The 16428-nt window shown below is 34.0% G+C and overlaps 1 protein-coding gene across 1 annotated transcript; it reads right to left on the bottom strand.

Annotated features, from left to right (window-relative positions):
* Window positions 1-716: 716 nt before the first annotated feature.
* LOC129575731 (homeobox protein Hmx-like) lies at window positions 717-14448 on the bottom strand. The gene is made up of 4 exons (XM_055459703.1): window positions 13351-14448; window positions 10413-10522; window positions 5953-6244; window positions 717-5208 (listed from the first exon to the last, which is right to left on the bottom strand). Exons 1-4 carry the CDS (start codon window positions 13707-13709, stop codon window positions 4905-4907), a joined length of 1065 nt encoding a protein of 354 aa, XP_055315678.1. The 5' UTR covers window positions 13710-14448; the 3' UTR covers window positions 717-4904.
* Between the last annotated feature and the right edge of the window lie 1980 nt (window positions 14449-16428).

The following is a 16428-nucleotide window of genomic DNA, read 5'->3' as shown; positions in this document are numbered from 1 at the left end:
CGATGAGAATAAAAGTGGTATTGCAGAAACGGTAAAATAGCTATGTAATTAGTAACATAAATACATATTAAAAGCTACATTATATACGCTCCTCGGATATTTTTTAACACCTCAAGAGCATATGATAAAAGTCATTTACTGCAGTGCCATAATACAAAAGGATAAAATAACTATTTGTGTTTACGACCATATTTTATACCACCTGTTTTTATGACCAAATGGGCGATCTACCGTTTAACGGAAGATTTGACCAGTTTCATGGTCAAATTACAAGTAAACAACATCTAAATTCAACGATGAAATATTTTTATTGTTGTAGACAGTAGTTTGTTGACCGCTATTTTATTTTTATATGTTGTGTTTGTTGAGTTGCAACAAGCTATTTTTCGCATGTCTCTGTATATAACGAAACATTTTGGGCTCCAAACGTCGTTAGTCGTATAAAGTATTAGTTCCCACGTATTTACTTCCTATTTATGTACTCTATTTAGCAACGGCCGCTTTGTTCAGTAATTGGATGGCATACAGTAGTAGTAATTGTAATTTTTTCAACCCATTTTCTTAAGTGAAAATGCTTTTTTTATTGAACGTTTATTAGCCGTTTGCTTGTTTGCGAACGTGGTAAGAAGAAAACCTACCGATTGTGAAACCAAATGATGTATGTCACATTTATTGCACTGAAAACATATATGATTTGAAATTAAAGACTTTCATAGTTTAGTTTATGTTCTGAGATTTTATTTCGATCTGTTATAATTTTGCAAATGTGAACATTGATTTTTTTATTTACAGAAGTTTGATAAATTCTTGCACCACTTCATAAAACTATTGGCATTTAAAAACTATTTCATTGTATTACATTGTAAATAATCACCATTGTGTTTGAGTGATTTCGTACGGGTATGATTAAATATCGGATTTGTTCTTAGTTATTTGTTATTTGACTGACTTCTTGATTATTTTCCATTGGTTTTCCTCTTGACTTTTGGCCTTCTTATAATATTTGTCACATTAACTTTATAAATAGAACGAATTCGTGTCAATCTTACAACAAATATGCATAATTTATACTCTAGTATTTATTTATTTTTTCAGAAATAAACGAAATGTTGAAATTGGGAAGTGTAGCAAGTTGCGGTAAAAATAGTTATGCTTTGGAGAGAATTTACTTGACGAGAAATGTTCAAGGTACAATTTCATCAAATCAGCTGCAATGAATGTTTATAACCCCGAAATGTGAAATATGTATAATATGGACACTGATAAATCTTCTTTCATTTAGTTCTGCTGGATTGACTTTAAAAAAAATGTGTGCTCAATATACCGATGGTCCATTGATATAGAAATAAATTGAAAGAAGTAAAATTCTTACTACATATGAAGTGCTGAGAATATTTGTTGAACGTGTTTGGATGCGTTTTTAAATGTCAAACTTGAGAAAGTTGTACGCAAAAGCGATGCATAAAAATGATTGTCTTGGGGGTTTTTTAAGCCGTGAATACAACAACAACTTACCCCGCTTTTCCGTACAGCTTTTTCCAAGTTCCACATTCAACTAAGCATCGAAATACGTCCAACGGATATTCTCAGCAGTTCATATTGACAGGACCATTATGTAAGTATCAAGATCGATAACTACTAAATAATACTCATGTTTTTAAGGGTTGGACACTGAATACAAGATTTTCGTAATGTTACAATTCAACATAATGACTCGATATCCCAATTTTTTAAAATTATAATGATAATTGTCATTTTGACAGATTTGAAAAGATCATAATTTGAATAGGTTTAGCTGATTCGTCCTGGTGTTTACCCTCAGGGTTCATTGTATTACAGCAGTAAGTATTAACAAATTTTGTTCACTCTAGCCGTATACTTTTGCAAATTACTCATATGCTATCTGTAACTCAACATTTGTCCGACACCCAAATAAAATTCACCAAATATCAGTGATGTTTCACAATGCTCAAACCAGTGCCATCTGGGCCTGGTAATGACTCAAGACCCAGTATTTAAGAGGTATTTAAGAAATTCTCGTTGAACAGAAAAGAATTAAATCGGTTGAAACTAAAAATGATGTAATGAAAATTGAAGAGACTACCAATCGCTTTTTTCACTTAATATTGCATTTAATTTGATTGGTGCAATGTTCAAAAGGTTGAAAAAAAAAATTAAGGTTACAAATATTACCTCAGGGCACCGGGAGTCAAAAGACGGTTCTGGTTTAAAATGTTTAAAATCATGTGATATTATCACTCCAATACCATTCGAAACTGAGGTTTATATATGAATTTTACTATATATTGATCTAGGGGCTTCTAACTCCAAACGAATGTTTCATATAAATACGTATAACTACGTATAATTGCCGTATATTTTGTGCATATTTCACATATAACCCGCGTATACGACGTATATTTTCACCATTTCGCATATAAATTTCACAAGGCTAGACCCTAACGCCATCTATTGATTTTTGTAGAAATCATTAAGGTTTAGACTTAACAGTAGACTTGACATGAAGCTCAGTACTTTACTGTTACTTAACTTATATTTAAGCTACTTAAACTAACTTAATAGCAAAACGTCCAACCAAATGGTAGTTGTACTCGCTGTTGACGTCTATTGTATTTGCCTTTGTGATAAATTTGTATTGGCAAATAGAGATAAAAGCCCCTAGATATTGATTTTGACATTAATATACAAACTAAACCTCAGGATGATCGGGTATATTGTGACCTGACATATTTGCTTGACAATTGAAATGTGTAGTAAACGAATTTTATTCAACCATATAATGAAAATGAGATTTTTGTTGCTCGTTAGAACACCGTATTGATTGGATTTAAATGTATGTAATATGAAAAAATAATGAAACCATTTTGCATTGAGCAATCTAATGTTTTTAGGAATAATCAAGTGGGAATACGGCAATTATGGACATTGGACACTTTTACAGTGTAAGATGATGTATTCGCAGAACATTCAGTAATATACATATGATATATTTTACTTAAATGTTCAAATCATATCAACATTTATGTCTATTCCACATTCTTTGCGTGGCTATCATTTTTGAAACTGCGAATTTCTTAAAACTACTAATTGAATGTGTTTAGGCAGAATCGTAATAAATTGGCACAATAAATTATTGGGACAAATTTATTTTCACCTGTCGTATTTCAGATCACAAGTCAAAGTTATGGCTTTAATAGAAGAACTGTGAACTGACCAGTGAAATCTAACTAAGTAAGATATAAACATATTATTCACTGAGCTATCACATCCATTTTGTAGTTATTGGAAATTTGCTGTTTTGAAAATCAAAGTCACAACACTTGGAACAGCCATTAGTAAAATACACGCCAAAGTGTATTTAAAAAAAGATTCCATAACTTTCCACAACATGTCGGTTTTCGAAAATTCCTTTCATTGCACTCTTCATTTGAAACTTTCATACTAATTTCATACAAAACTAATTTCGAAAAAAAACAGGTATTTTTTACATTCGAGAAAATCAAGGACAACGACCGGTATAATAACAAAATATTATATATAATGAATATTTTTGGCCACATAATGTCTTTTTGCTTGTAAATATGTCACTTCCAAATGTGTATCTTTAAAATTACAATTTTAATGTCGGTCGGTCGATCGAATCAAAATAGACTATGTTGAAACCTGCCTAAAATTCTCAAAATAGAATAAAATAGTCACTTCCGTCATAGCAAAAAAGAAGTAAATGAATAGAAAAAAAATACTGAATGAAATGTTAAATTGAATGAGGATAAGTACTATTTACACCTCTTGGATTCAAGCTAATTTTTTCATATGAAAGTAGCCAAAATTGAACCTATTTGAGGTAGTTATTAGCTTTAACAACTGCGAATAATCTGCTACAGCATTTAAATATTTTTGGGAAATATCGCTAATATTACATTATACACTTTATGCCTATATGAGATGAACTCGGAATTGAAATGGTAAGAACGAAAAACTCGATGAGCAAAGAAAAACAGCAAAAAATCGAACAAAATACGATGAATCTCGCCAATTTTCATCAGGCATATTAGATTTCAAACGTGATATTATGAACAAACGAAGGGAGACATTGCTACTTATGTATCAAAAAGATTATCCGTACTGGTTTTTTCTTAATCATTTTTAAGATTTCAAATAAGTGACGAAGAGAGCGCTCTCACTTGCGGATTGTAAATGAGTTGACAAAATCCAACAGAACAGTGACAGAGAATCGTCTTAAATCTGTTGAATGTTAAGTTATTAATTTGTTAATTCTGTTGACGACGCTACTTCCTTTCACTTTGTCGCCAGCAAAAGTGCTCTCAAAATAAGGTTATTCGAACATTAAAAAACCAAGCACAAGCTATACAAATATTTTGACTTTGAGCATTAACTTACCTTCAATAAAAATACCCTATGAATACAAAATGAGATGAGATTCTTGTTGTTTCACACATGATGTAAGTAATTTCACATAAATAAAAATTGGCATCTATTGCGTCAATAGTCATTTGGGAGGATGATGGTTGTCTGGCAAAGTTTGCATACGAAATTGAGTTTTGTGCATTGGAGTCAATGCAATACTTTACACAAAACAAAACAAAATAAATTGAATTGTTATTTTAAACCAAATTGATTTGAAAACCATCCCAAATCACTTTGCAACCAAAGACTTTGCACAGTGAGCAGTTTCAATTTATGCATTTTCATACGTTAGTATGATTTTGCATGTAACATACTATTTCCGAAAACTGAAGAGTTTGTGGTGAAAACAAGAGTTAAAAGGTGCTCGTATGCGTCAGATTGTTGCACGTTGTTTCGGTTGCGAGTCTTTAAAAAAAATTAAAGTCGTCCATTTATTTAGCACTCGGTTCACTTAGTTACACCAATGATGACATCGGAGGTCTCGGTGGACTTCCGTTTCGAGGGTAGTAAAATGATGCTGAACTAGAAAGTGGAGGTGGTGGTGGAACAAAACTACCCGCGCTTCCCTCGTGGTATAATACCGGTACACGCACTAATCGTTGAGCCGCATGCGCCATATTTGCCATATTGGCTGCCTCCAATTCGGCAGCTATTTGGCGCTTCCATTTATTTCGTCGATTTTGAAACCATATTTTCACTTGTGTCTCGGTCAAGCGTAGTGATGCTGCTAAGCCAGCTCGTTCAGATGAACTCAGATATCTACATGTGAACCAAATTTAGAAGCAATTTATTGATTTACAGTAAAAGAAATGTTAAGTGATAAATTGATAGCTTTCATAGCAAGAGCATTTCCCCCAAGCTGGCCAAACGATATACATTTTCGCATAAGGATAATGTTTTTCTTGCATCAAACTTATTGAAAATTAACTTTACACCGATTACTTCTTTGAATACCAAGCCAAAATTTAAATAAGCACATTTATCTCAAGTTCTTTCATTAATATTCAACCAATTCGTACTTTCAAATGGCAATCTTCGGAAGGAATATTCGCGACAGTGAATTCCATTAATTTCAATTCATTCATTTGTGGATCAAAAATGAAATCGTGAGCCAAATTGTTTGGAAGATGAAGATGATACTAATTAATCCGCACTTAATTTCATCAAACAACTAGACTTATTCTCATGGGCGACTGTTGAAAATGCTGAGTCGCAAATCTATTGCAATCATTCGCGATTTCAAATCATGAAGATTGAAAACACCTCGAACCCCTATACTATGTTCAATACGAATTTTGACTGGGGATTATGAATCAAGTTGGCATCGATGGTGCAGGGTGACGGATGGAAACTAATATTGGATTAGGTGTGAACTTTAGACAGCGTCTTTGGAATCGAATATCTTGACCTTAACGGCCGAAGGTGCGCACATGTGCATACTACTAGCCACATTTCCGAATGCTCGTTCATTACTAATATTTCTTGAAGTGAAACGATACATACCGTTTTAGATCGAACGTTGACTCCAATTGAAAGACTTGTGCTCGAGAAAATACTGTTCTAGTTTTCTTTTTGCGTTTGTTTTGCGATGACCCGTTCGGATGGGGTGAATTGCTGTCAGAAGGTCTTTCCACATTATCGGACATATCGTCGTCAATTATTTCATTTTCATCATCATCCGATTCATCGTTTGTGTTGTTCAAGTACGACGAATGATGTACCGGCGATGGTTTTACTATCGTAGGTGGACTGGCCGACGGCGATGCATTATCAGTCGTATTTGTTGATGAACTATCTGCAATTACAATACAACATATTCATATTAGGACCTATGTTTTCAGGACAATATTTGTTTTTCCTATTTGTAATGTATAAATATCTTTTTAGAGGAAATGAAAACATTGATATTTTGCGACAGCAAATGAACAACTATGAAGTGTTGCTTACTACGTGCATCAGCAAACATTATGTTATTCATTTGTATTATACGTTGCACTTCAATAGAAGGATATAAATGTTTGTGGCAAGTAAATACACAATTCAGAGGAATAGACTGAAATGGAAACGTTAGCGGTGAAGTTTGAAGTGAAAAGCAGGGAAAAAAATTAAGTAACAACAGCAATGAAGCCATATGATGGCGATGGTTGGTCTTTTCTGATCCCCCTTTGCCATAATGTTTCATCGATTTCCAGTCTATACTTTTCACTGTTTAACACGATTCATACAAAATGCATCAATATTTTAAATTAAATGCGAAGCCATATGATAAGCTCCTTAACGTAAATTGCTGATTGCGTGACATGAAAACCTTAGGGGTTAGAATCTACACAGATAGAAAAGAATAGCGGCTAATTGTAAAGTCTTTAATGAAACAGGATCTTTGTCTGTAAAGTCTCTTTTGCGACTGGAGCATGTGCCCAATGCAAACATACCGACCGCTAATTGTGCTTACGTGTGTTAAACATATCAATTTGTATGATTTTAAGGTAAGTTCAAATATTTGGCTTTCGTGTTTTTTTTAAAACAATATGCTTTAAACACATAGAACACTGAAGCCATGCTAAAACAATCGCTATTGAGTTTTAAAAGCATTTCGCACTACTCTCTGTCTCATTCCAGCTGAGATTTTGATTATATGACCACTAAAATGCAGTCTACTGTTCAATTTTACAAACTACAGAACTTGTTAAATTCCCTGAAAATCATTGGAGAACAGATTCAACTTCCATGTTTGATGGATCTAGTTATTGCTTCTGAGTTAAATAAAGAATTTTAAATATTCGAGTATTTATTTTCATTTTTCCCTCGCTCATCTCGCAACAATCGATTCGCATAACAAATTAACAACTACAGTGAACGTTCGGAAATCTTAAATTCCACAAATCTTAATCGTGCAGAAAACTAAAGCAGTTTTTGAAAAACGAAATTACCAATTTCGTACAAAATGACATTCAGAAATCTCAATCGTCCAGAAAAGATGAACCAATTTCCGAAAACAAACTACTTGAGATTTCTGAACGTTCACTGCAATGAAAAAAGTTTTGTAATTATCTTATCTAGATAATATATGAACTCGAAAATGTAGGCCACTTAAAATTTTGGTTTTCTCATTTTCTATCGAAAACAAGACTTCAAACCAATTTTCAGCCAATTCCGAGATGGTCGATCCAATTCTTGGTCGATTTCATGTGGAATGGTCGATATGTTCATAAGAATATGTTCTATAAATTAGATAGATATAGTGCTTTTTGATAGATGTTCGTCTATATCTGCACCCATTGCTCATTTTTGGTAGAGCTGTTGACATATTTCGGAAACAAAATATTATTGAAATTTTGCACATTGTTTCTACGACCTTTGTAAACCAAAAAAGTTTTACCCAGAAAAAGAGGATAATGATTTGTTTTAACCCAAAAAATGACATTTTTTCACGTAACGGTATTTTTCGTTCACTATGAACAAATGGGGATGTCACTGTTAGAAAGGTATTCACGAGTACTATAATTTTGACCCCAGGAGTGTTGCCCTATTCTCTATAGTTAAGGAGCTATGACCCTCCGAAGTGATACCTTAATTTTGGGGCTACTAACTTATACCCAATTTTAATCCCTTTCCCCACGATTTAGGGGTTGGGTATCAATATATAATTTATCTGCACACAATACCCTTTAAGATGATATGTGTTGGAACTCTGTACAAAATGGACCAAGCTCTCATACAAAACGAGATACGGTTCTTCATAACAATTTCCCAAAATCGCTGTTAGTTTGAACATAAGTCATTCTAGTTCCACAACGGCTTGATGTAGACTACAAACGTCAATGTCAAAATTAAAGAGGATACTCTCCAGTGATTGCGACATCGCTCTCAGTATCTCATAGGATAACTGAACGAGATAATTCAGCTGGCTGAGATGACGCAGCGACGCATCACCTGAGTCTGTGCGATACACATACACACAATGCGCCCAGCGGTATCCTTATACACTCAGTCCCATTTAGTGACGCGCGGCATCGAATTGTGTGTGTGTGTGTGTGTGTGTGTATCACAAAGACTCGGGCGATAGACTTGGGTGATGCGTCGCTGCGTCATCTCAGCCAGCTGAATTATCTCGTTCAGTTATCCTATGAGATGCTGAGAGCGATATCGCAAACACTGGTACTCTCCCGGATAATAATGTAGCTATAAACATTGCAATCCGACATACGGTTTACTTTATACAAACGATTACATGTTGCCCGTCTGAAGGAGGTTGTATGCACTAGAGGGTTAAGTCTATTTAACGCTTCAGAAATGAACGATTTTAAATCGGACGAAAGAGAAGTTTTTGAGGCTAGGTATTGTGTTGAAGAAATCTTCTTCCAATAAAGTGAAACGTACCCTTCTCTTAATCACAACCATATAATGTAACAAGCCATATATTCGAACAAACAGCAAACAAAAATGTTTGTTTTATCATTTCAAACGAATGATAGAGAGTTGGAAATTCTGCAAAGTTTTGACAAAAATTTACAACTTTTCAAGAGACAACACGCACAATTTCCCAATGTTGTTCAACTATTGAACTTCCTGATGACACTAAAATTATGAATATTATGTTTAAAGAGAGTATTGACATGCACACAAACAAATTGTAAACTAGTCTAAAAGATTATTCAAAGAAAGTTTCAGTTTTTTAAGGGACAAATGTTCTCTTGTGTAAAAAGCAAAAACAAATAGCATCAAAAATAAAATTAAAATAAATAAATATCCGCTGATATGTGAGTAGATAAAAAATCTCCCATATATACAGGGTGGCTTATAATACTGTGGGGCAATGTGTCCAAAACGCGTGAGATGCACGCAAGCAAATATCACACGATAATATCTTGATATCTGCCTTATACGATATTGACAAAAAAAAAATTAAATGTTTATTAACGTGTGATAACTTGGTTTACAATGGTTTGGTCAGAGCGTGTTATGAACTGTTGTCAGCAACACTAATTAACGTCAGTTGCTGATATCAGCTACTGACGAGTATGCGTTGCGTTGTTTTAACGCATTTGCAGTATAAAAACAAAGGATTCAGCAATCTTGCCATTGGGGTGTTCGGAGTATATCTCGTTGTTATACTGTAAATGCGTTAAAACAACGCAACGCATACTCGTCAGTAGCTGATATCAGCAACTGACGTTAGTTAGTGCTGCTGACATCAGCGCATAGCACGAATGATTTTTTTCAGAACCTTTAGGGCTCCAACCTAACCAAAATCATTGGAAAACGAAATTTTAGGACTGAAATTAAGATATGTAGACCACATCTACCGAATAAAAGAAGATAAAAAAATGATTTTATTGGAAAATGTGTGATTTACGCTTAAAAATAAAACCGACAGTTATTCTACCCTGTTCGTCCCTTACAACTTTGCTGAAGACAAATATATTATTACGAGCGGTAGCGTGCAAAGTACGACGCTGGCGAAGCAATTGTTTCGGGCGGCAAAATTGGTAAAATTGGAGTTTGCACTAGATAGAATTGAGTTTTAAAAGTGATGACCTTTTTTTGCTCTTCAAATTTTGATGTTGGGGCGGCATCTTGATTTTGGGGCGGCAATTTGCTTCGGGCGGCAATTTGCTTCGGGTGGCAAATTTCCTTTGCACGCCGCCGATTACGAGAAATACGTTTAATACGCGAAAGATTGCTTCTAGCGGATTTTTGCTTCTAATTTTTGACGGAACTGATAAGAAATATGTGATAACTATCTTAAGGAAAGTTGCGGCGCAGGTTGAATACTACTATTTCTCTGAAGATATCATCTCGTTATCTCTTATTAGTTCCGTGAAAACAGCAAAACCGAATTGCTTATTTGTATTATTGCCAGCGTTTTTCACATTTTATATTCACTGATCGAAAACGGCACCAGCGGTAATATTCATGTCCTGTCAGGTTTTCTTTACAAATTTGTTTTATAGTGTACTAACCATGTGTTGGGCTGTGGAATGGCATTCTGTGGTGAGTCCAAGGCCAACCGGGCGGACATAAAGCTGCATATCTTCCTGCGAGTGCACCCCAACGTGAAATGAAACCCAATCTGGAAGAGAACAAACATAACACTTCATCACACGCTTCAACATTAATTAATAATAAGGTACAACGATTGCCGGTGTGACATCAGTTTCTCAACTTCCATTAGGTGCAATGGAAAATCGAAGCAGAGGCGCCATATTGTACAATAACGCAAGAAACGCTATCGAAATCTCCGTCAAATTACACAATCATTCTGTTACTGTACATTTCACTGGAAATGAAAAATAGATTTCGGAAATATATTGTGATATTGAAAATCCTAGCATCTGCCACTCCAACCAATTGTACCAACTGAAGATAATTTACAAGTAGATAAAATGTAATTGAGTCGCGCATTTACTCTTCACTTTTTTCTATTTGAATCATCAATCATTGTTGTCCACGCTTTCTCGCCGAATGTTAAGAGTGTGCCCTAATTCAAATCAAGAGTGCGTGTGATTCAGTAGCATAAATCTACAATTGTTGGCTTAGTCTTCAGCAAAGAAGTGATTTCCCCGGATTTATTATATCATCTCTTTGAGATTAAAGAAAAAGTTATTGTACAAGAGATGACAACATTATGAATCCGTTTTAATAATGCAGATAAACCTCATACCAGCGTACATGATTTAAAGTATCTATGTATTAACACAATGTTCATATTTTTTTTTATGTCGTTTCTACGCCTTCATTATGATGTAGTCTCTCATTTGATACATGCCATCTCCGTGTATTTTCATTAATGCATTATGAGATGACCTGTATTTACCGCAAATAGGCTTCTATTAGACATAATTTTCGTACGGTCTTCCCCCATTATCTATATTAACATGTAACATTATGGTGAGACCTCGAGTAAAATGGATGCAAAATGCTTGTGAATTAAAGTTAAACCATCAACGAGCACACCAGTTAACAATGATTCATTTTTCATTTTTTTTTTCTACCTCTCTACAGTCCAGCCATATTCATCATCTCGCTCATTTTGCACGCATGTTTTGTGTGTAACCAACGCGTTTCTATTGCGTATTTCTCATTTAATATCAATTGCTTTTCCATGTTTTTTGGTGTTTGCGGTAAATTGTCCACAACGCCAAGACATTTACTTATTGTGCTATTTTTTTTAAATATTTAATGTACAGTTGTTGGTCATATTTCTAATACGCAATCTGATGCTGCTAACCAAACAAATGCTTGTGTAATTGCTGTCAAATAATTTATTGTTATTTTTGCCTTGTGCAAAAACAACCTCAGGGCATACGCACATTTTTTTCATCGCCGAAAGATTAGCATCGAAAATGTTGTAATTTTTAACAATTGGAGATCGCGATATCGTCTACCAAGTGTAAATTAACATATTTTATAAAATAAAAAATACAATTCAATAGCAATATTTTATTCGTTTTTCAGATTACAGTTAAACGAATCAAAACATACAACAGTGACATCCATCAATTCAAGAACTTTGCTTTGCCGAATTATTATAATAAATTTAAAACTCTTTTTCTCACCGTCGGTTATATAGGATTTATTTTGGATTTGAGCTAATTTTGATTGATGAAAACAATTAAATGTGAATGCGTTATCCTACATATTTGTCCAATTGAGCCTTTTGCAAAGGTATAACAAAAATTATAAACTTTTAGCATTTTAATATTTGTCGTAGACTTATAAAAATCATTTCACAGATGTATTGACAACATCCGTTTTTAATTTTTTTTTTATCAATGTGAGATTTCAACAATCCATGTTTTTAATCTTAAAAGTCTCAGTAACGTCGAATCGTCTGCACTGAAGTTCTCACAGATTAAGATATGAAGATGGAAGAATTTCTCTGCACAAGGGAAGATATTAAAATGAATTCATACAGTAATTCCTCTGTTTGATCTCCTCATTATTTTTTCTGTTCAAATAGGAAACCCATAATGCAAGTTATCAAGTAATGTTGCGATGTGCGGGGGTTTGATTGTGCACTAGTTGTTATGTAAAAAGAACATTGCATTTTAAAGGTTTCAGTTAGTGTTTTGTGCATTAATTAGGTGAAAAAGAATGTAAAAAAGGAATGAAAAAAAGTAACAAAGCACTTTGTCGTAATTTTCAATGACATAAAATTCGCGTTGATTATTTCAGAGGCTTATTATGGAGTGAAAGTAGCGCTAGCCTTTGGCATCGACAACCACAATCAAACAATGGAAATAAAGAATTTAACAGAGCTAAATATCAAATGCACAGGGCCCCTTTTGTTTGTCTGCAAAGCTAACAAGATTTTTCTTGCGGCAAATGACAACATTTCCGTTTTGTTTCTCTTTTTTTCTCACGTTTTCTTTCTCTATAAGTGTTCTCATCACAAAAGTTATGTTATTTGGAATTCTCTGAAATATAGCGCCTGACAAGATATGATTTTCTCTATGCATATTGATGGAAAAGTACATGAAATGATCAGTGTCGTTGTTTTTATCAGGAAACGACACAATTCTTTATGCTTTAATATTTGGTTCATTTTCTGAGCATATCACAGCCGATCAAATACGATGTGTCTCCCTCGGAACTCTTCACAATCAGTTTCTTCTTTGATTGCTATAATACACTCACGTTTTGACGTCTTGTATTTATTTTTTAACTCTTCTTTCAATTTTTCTGAATAATTTTATTCGATTTTTATAGATAATAGACGACATAAATATGAAAGTATGAAACAGCAGTGAGCAAGTACATTTAAAAGTGTTAGATGTTAGTTCGAACCATCGAACTGTTTGAATCGCTGTCTTGTATGTTGAACATGACTGATGTTCTGACAAATTTCAAAGCTATTAGAATGGTTACAATTTGATAATTATTATTACATAGGCATACCTTGAAATCATAGCAGCGTCATGAACTGTGGCTCCGTTAGCATCAATGAACGACAAATTATTGGGGGATGTGGTTAAATCTTTCTTAGGATCATTTCGACTTAGAATGTTGGATATAGTAAAACTGGTATATCCCGAATTGGCTGACAATTTACTATTGTCTGCTGGCATTTCGACGGGACTTAGTCGCGATGAATCGGATATTGCATTAATCATGACGCGATTTGACATTGTTGTTGGAATTGTTGATGTTGCGGATTGAAATTTTATCCGTGTCGTATTATATTCCGGTTGTGGTGAATGTTCTGGACTTGAAACGACGTTGATATCAATATCTGGATCTTGTGATGACATTTTCATCGGTATATTCGAGTTGTAGTTTAAAAAAATAACTAAACACTTTTCACTAATAGAGAATGTAGATTTCAAATGAAATTTTGTTTTTTTCGACTGTGTTGCTTTTTATTGATAACTAATCAATCGATTTTTTAAATTTCCTTCCATTCACTGGTATGAACACAATCAGACTATTTTTTTTTTCTATCTCTAAGTTAAGATTAAAACATTTTCCCCGATAAAAAATCAAGTTGTTTGGTCAAACAAAACTTCTATTATACGTGAAATTGTATCCAAAATTGCGAAAACCACTGAAATTTATCAGTAGAAAATCACTTCAGAAAAACAAACTCAATAGATTCACATTGATTGCATTTTACTGTTTAAATCACTCGACACACAATTTTCGTTCACAAACCGTACCGTTCGCGTTGTCGATTCGATGATGCCTTGTGCACTACAGCGGCCAAAATAAATTTATGCATTCATCCACCGCATAAGAGTCAATTCAAAAATGAAAAAGCAACGACACCACTGTACCAAAAAGCGATCAGTTAATCTATGCTTAATATTGTTTTGTTCTGTTGTTTTCAATTGCGAAAAATTAAATGCATTGTACAAATGGTTGAGTTCTATTGATGGTTGTTCCTTTTTCTCTTTTTCCACTCTCAGCCTCTTTCGTAGTTTACCCGTTTTCCCCCATTTGATAGCGTGCAGTAACTTTTATTGATGGTGAACGTCTACCGTGGTTCAGTTGTATGTGGCGTTTTGATTGTTTCGTTTGGCTCGCACGCACTCGAAAAGGTGATGGGCGGCGTTTGGTTGTCATGACGTCGCTACGGCAAAGCCAATCCAATTGCTTCAAGGGCGGGCCCATCCAACAAAAATTGAAAGTTAAATGAGATCTGAATCAACAAATGTAAACATACCGTATTCTTATCGGCATAGTTAGGATATTCAAATCGTTTGAATGTAATAAAAAAGAACACAAACCAAATAAGTCCGCAGAAAATACAATTTTCTGCGTGACAGTCCGGATCGAGATAGGATTCAGATACATTGTTATGCATGAGATGTGCTATGCTGCAAGAAACGTATTCTTATCTTTGACATTATTTATTCATCACAGAGGTAGAGCGAGAGAGAGAGAGAGAGACAGATAAATAGATAGATGGATAGATAGAGTGAGGCAACAGAACGATTTGCAAGGATAGGTCTCTCTTCTTTGCACACATCAAGTCAATTTTCCAGAGACTAAAAACCCGAAAATACCTTCAGTTCGACAGTGTTTCAATTGATCGGATGCAGGGTTGGTAAAATCCATAGATAAATCCATTTAATTAATACGATTTGTCATTGCATCGTATAATGTTCAACACTCATTTTTTGGTTCAATAGCTAAATCGACTTGCGAGACTTTACTGACGACAATAAAACACATGAAATTTACCCAAAGGAGTTGCTACAACCGTAAATAGGCGGAGCTTTGTTCTTCATAAATGTCACAAGACACATATTCATCGCAATTCCAACAATTCCGCTACATTTAATGCTTTTATTTCTGCAACACACAGCCAAATTATCTTATTTCGTCCCCACTTCTCGTTTAATCGAAAACGGTCGTCATCGCTTTATTTGTTTCCATATCGCCAATTTCAACATCGGGTTTTTGTATATTACACCCTCAGTATGGTATTATTATCAGCCTGATTGTTACGGGTGAAATTGTTGTAAAATTGAAGGAATGCATTCACCACAACTTGCCATTTAATTCGTTTTGTTCCGTAAACAAAAACAAAACAATTAAGAATAAAGCAAATACTGAATTTTTCATAAAAGCATTTATTGCATGCAACACTTAACATAGAAAATTTGATACATTATTTTCAAAATCCATATTAAACTAATTCTTAACCCTTACAGTCAATCAAAACGTCGATTGGAAAATGATATTTGGTGTTCGACACTCTATCATTTTTTTGTATATCGTAAACCATCCAAATTGTAACATAGTTCTAATTGTAACGTAGTCTCAAAATAAACCACTGTTCTAAAAAAAATACAAATAAGTCATATATTCGTATCGGAAGATTTTTTCGTGTTCTTCTCAAATATGATATAAAAAAACACAGTTACCCTTCAAAGTTTTGCAGAAAATTAGTCTATTCGTTCAATTGGATGGTTTACGATATATTAGAAATAACTTGAATCGATTAACGAATCTAATGTAAGTTATTTTATTCATGTGGAATTTTTCATAAATTATAATTGTATTGTTCAAATCAGAGCATATTTTAACCCTCTAGTGCATAAATTTTTCCCAAGGCTGGGAGTACTGTTACTTGATTGATTTTTGGGCATAGATAATTGAAAAAAATATTCATAAACGTGGATTCCTCACGGTTTAGTCAGGAAATGCGATTGACATAAATCAGAGAACAATCAAATCCATTGTTTAAAAGTGTCGAAAATATGTCTAATTTTGAAAGGGAATAACTTATTCTGTCCAATTTTCGTTTTCGTACACATTCTTGTTTATAACACGACAACCGCTTGATGTAGACTAATGGTGTAAAGGACAAAATTATAGAAGACACCTTGAAAAACAAAAATGCCCTTTGAATAAATGTGATCCGACGTACAGTTTACGTTATACAGGCGTTAAAATGTTCCCCGTATAAAGATGGGTGCATGCACTAGAGGGTTAAGGGATTTTCGGAACTACCGGATAAGTAAAAAAAGA

The sequence above is a fragment of the Sitodiplosis mosellana genome, unplaced genomic scaffold (genome assembly GCF_009176505.1).
Source record: "Sitodiplosis mosellana isolate CC-2019 unplaced genomic scaffold, AAFC_SMos_1.0 Smas_scaffold_6167, whole genome shotgun sequence".
Taxonomy (NCBI): domain Eukaryota; kingdom Metazoa; phylum Arthropoda; class Insecta; order Diptera; family Cecidomyiidae; genus Sitodiplosis; species Sitodiplosis mosellana.
Note: the sequence above shows the minus strand (reverse complement) of the source record. Positions and strands in the feature narration are given on the sequence as shown.

Bases quoted from the DNA above. Each gene is read 5' to 3' on its own strand.
- LOC129575731 (XM_055459703.1), bottom strand. From the start codon at position 13,709: ATGAAAATGTCATCACAAGATCCAGATATTGATATCAACGTCGTTTCA. The intron at 10,523-13,350 runs GTATGCCTATGT...GTTCTCTTCCAG, and splicing joins GACGCTGCTATGATTTCAAG to ATTGGGTTTCATTTCACGTT. The intron at 6,245-10,412 runs GTTAGTACACTA...TTGTAATTGCAG, and splicing joins ATTCCACAGCCCAACACATG to ATAGTTCATCAACAAATACG.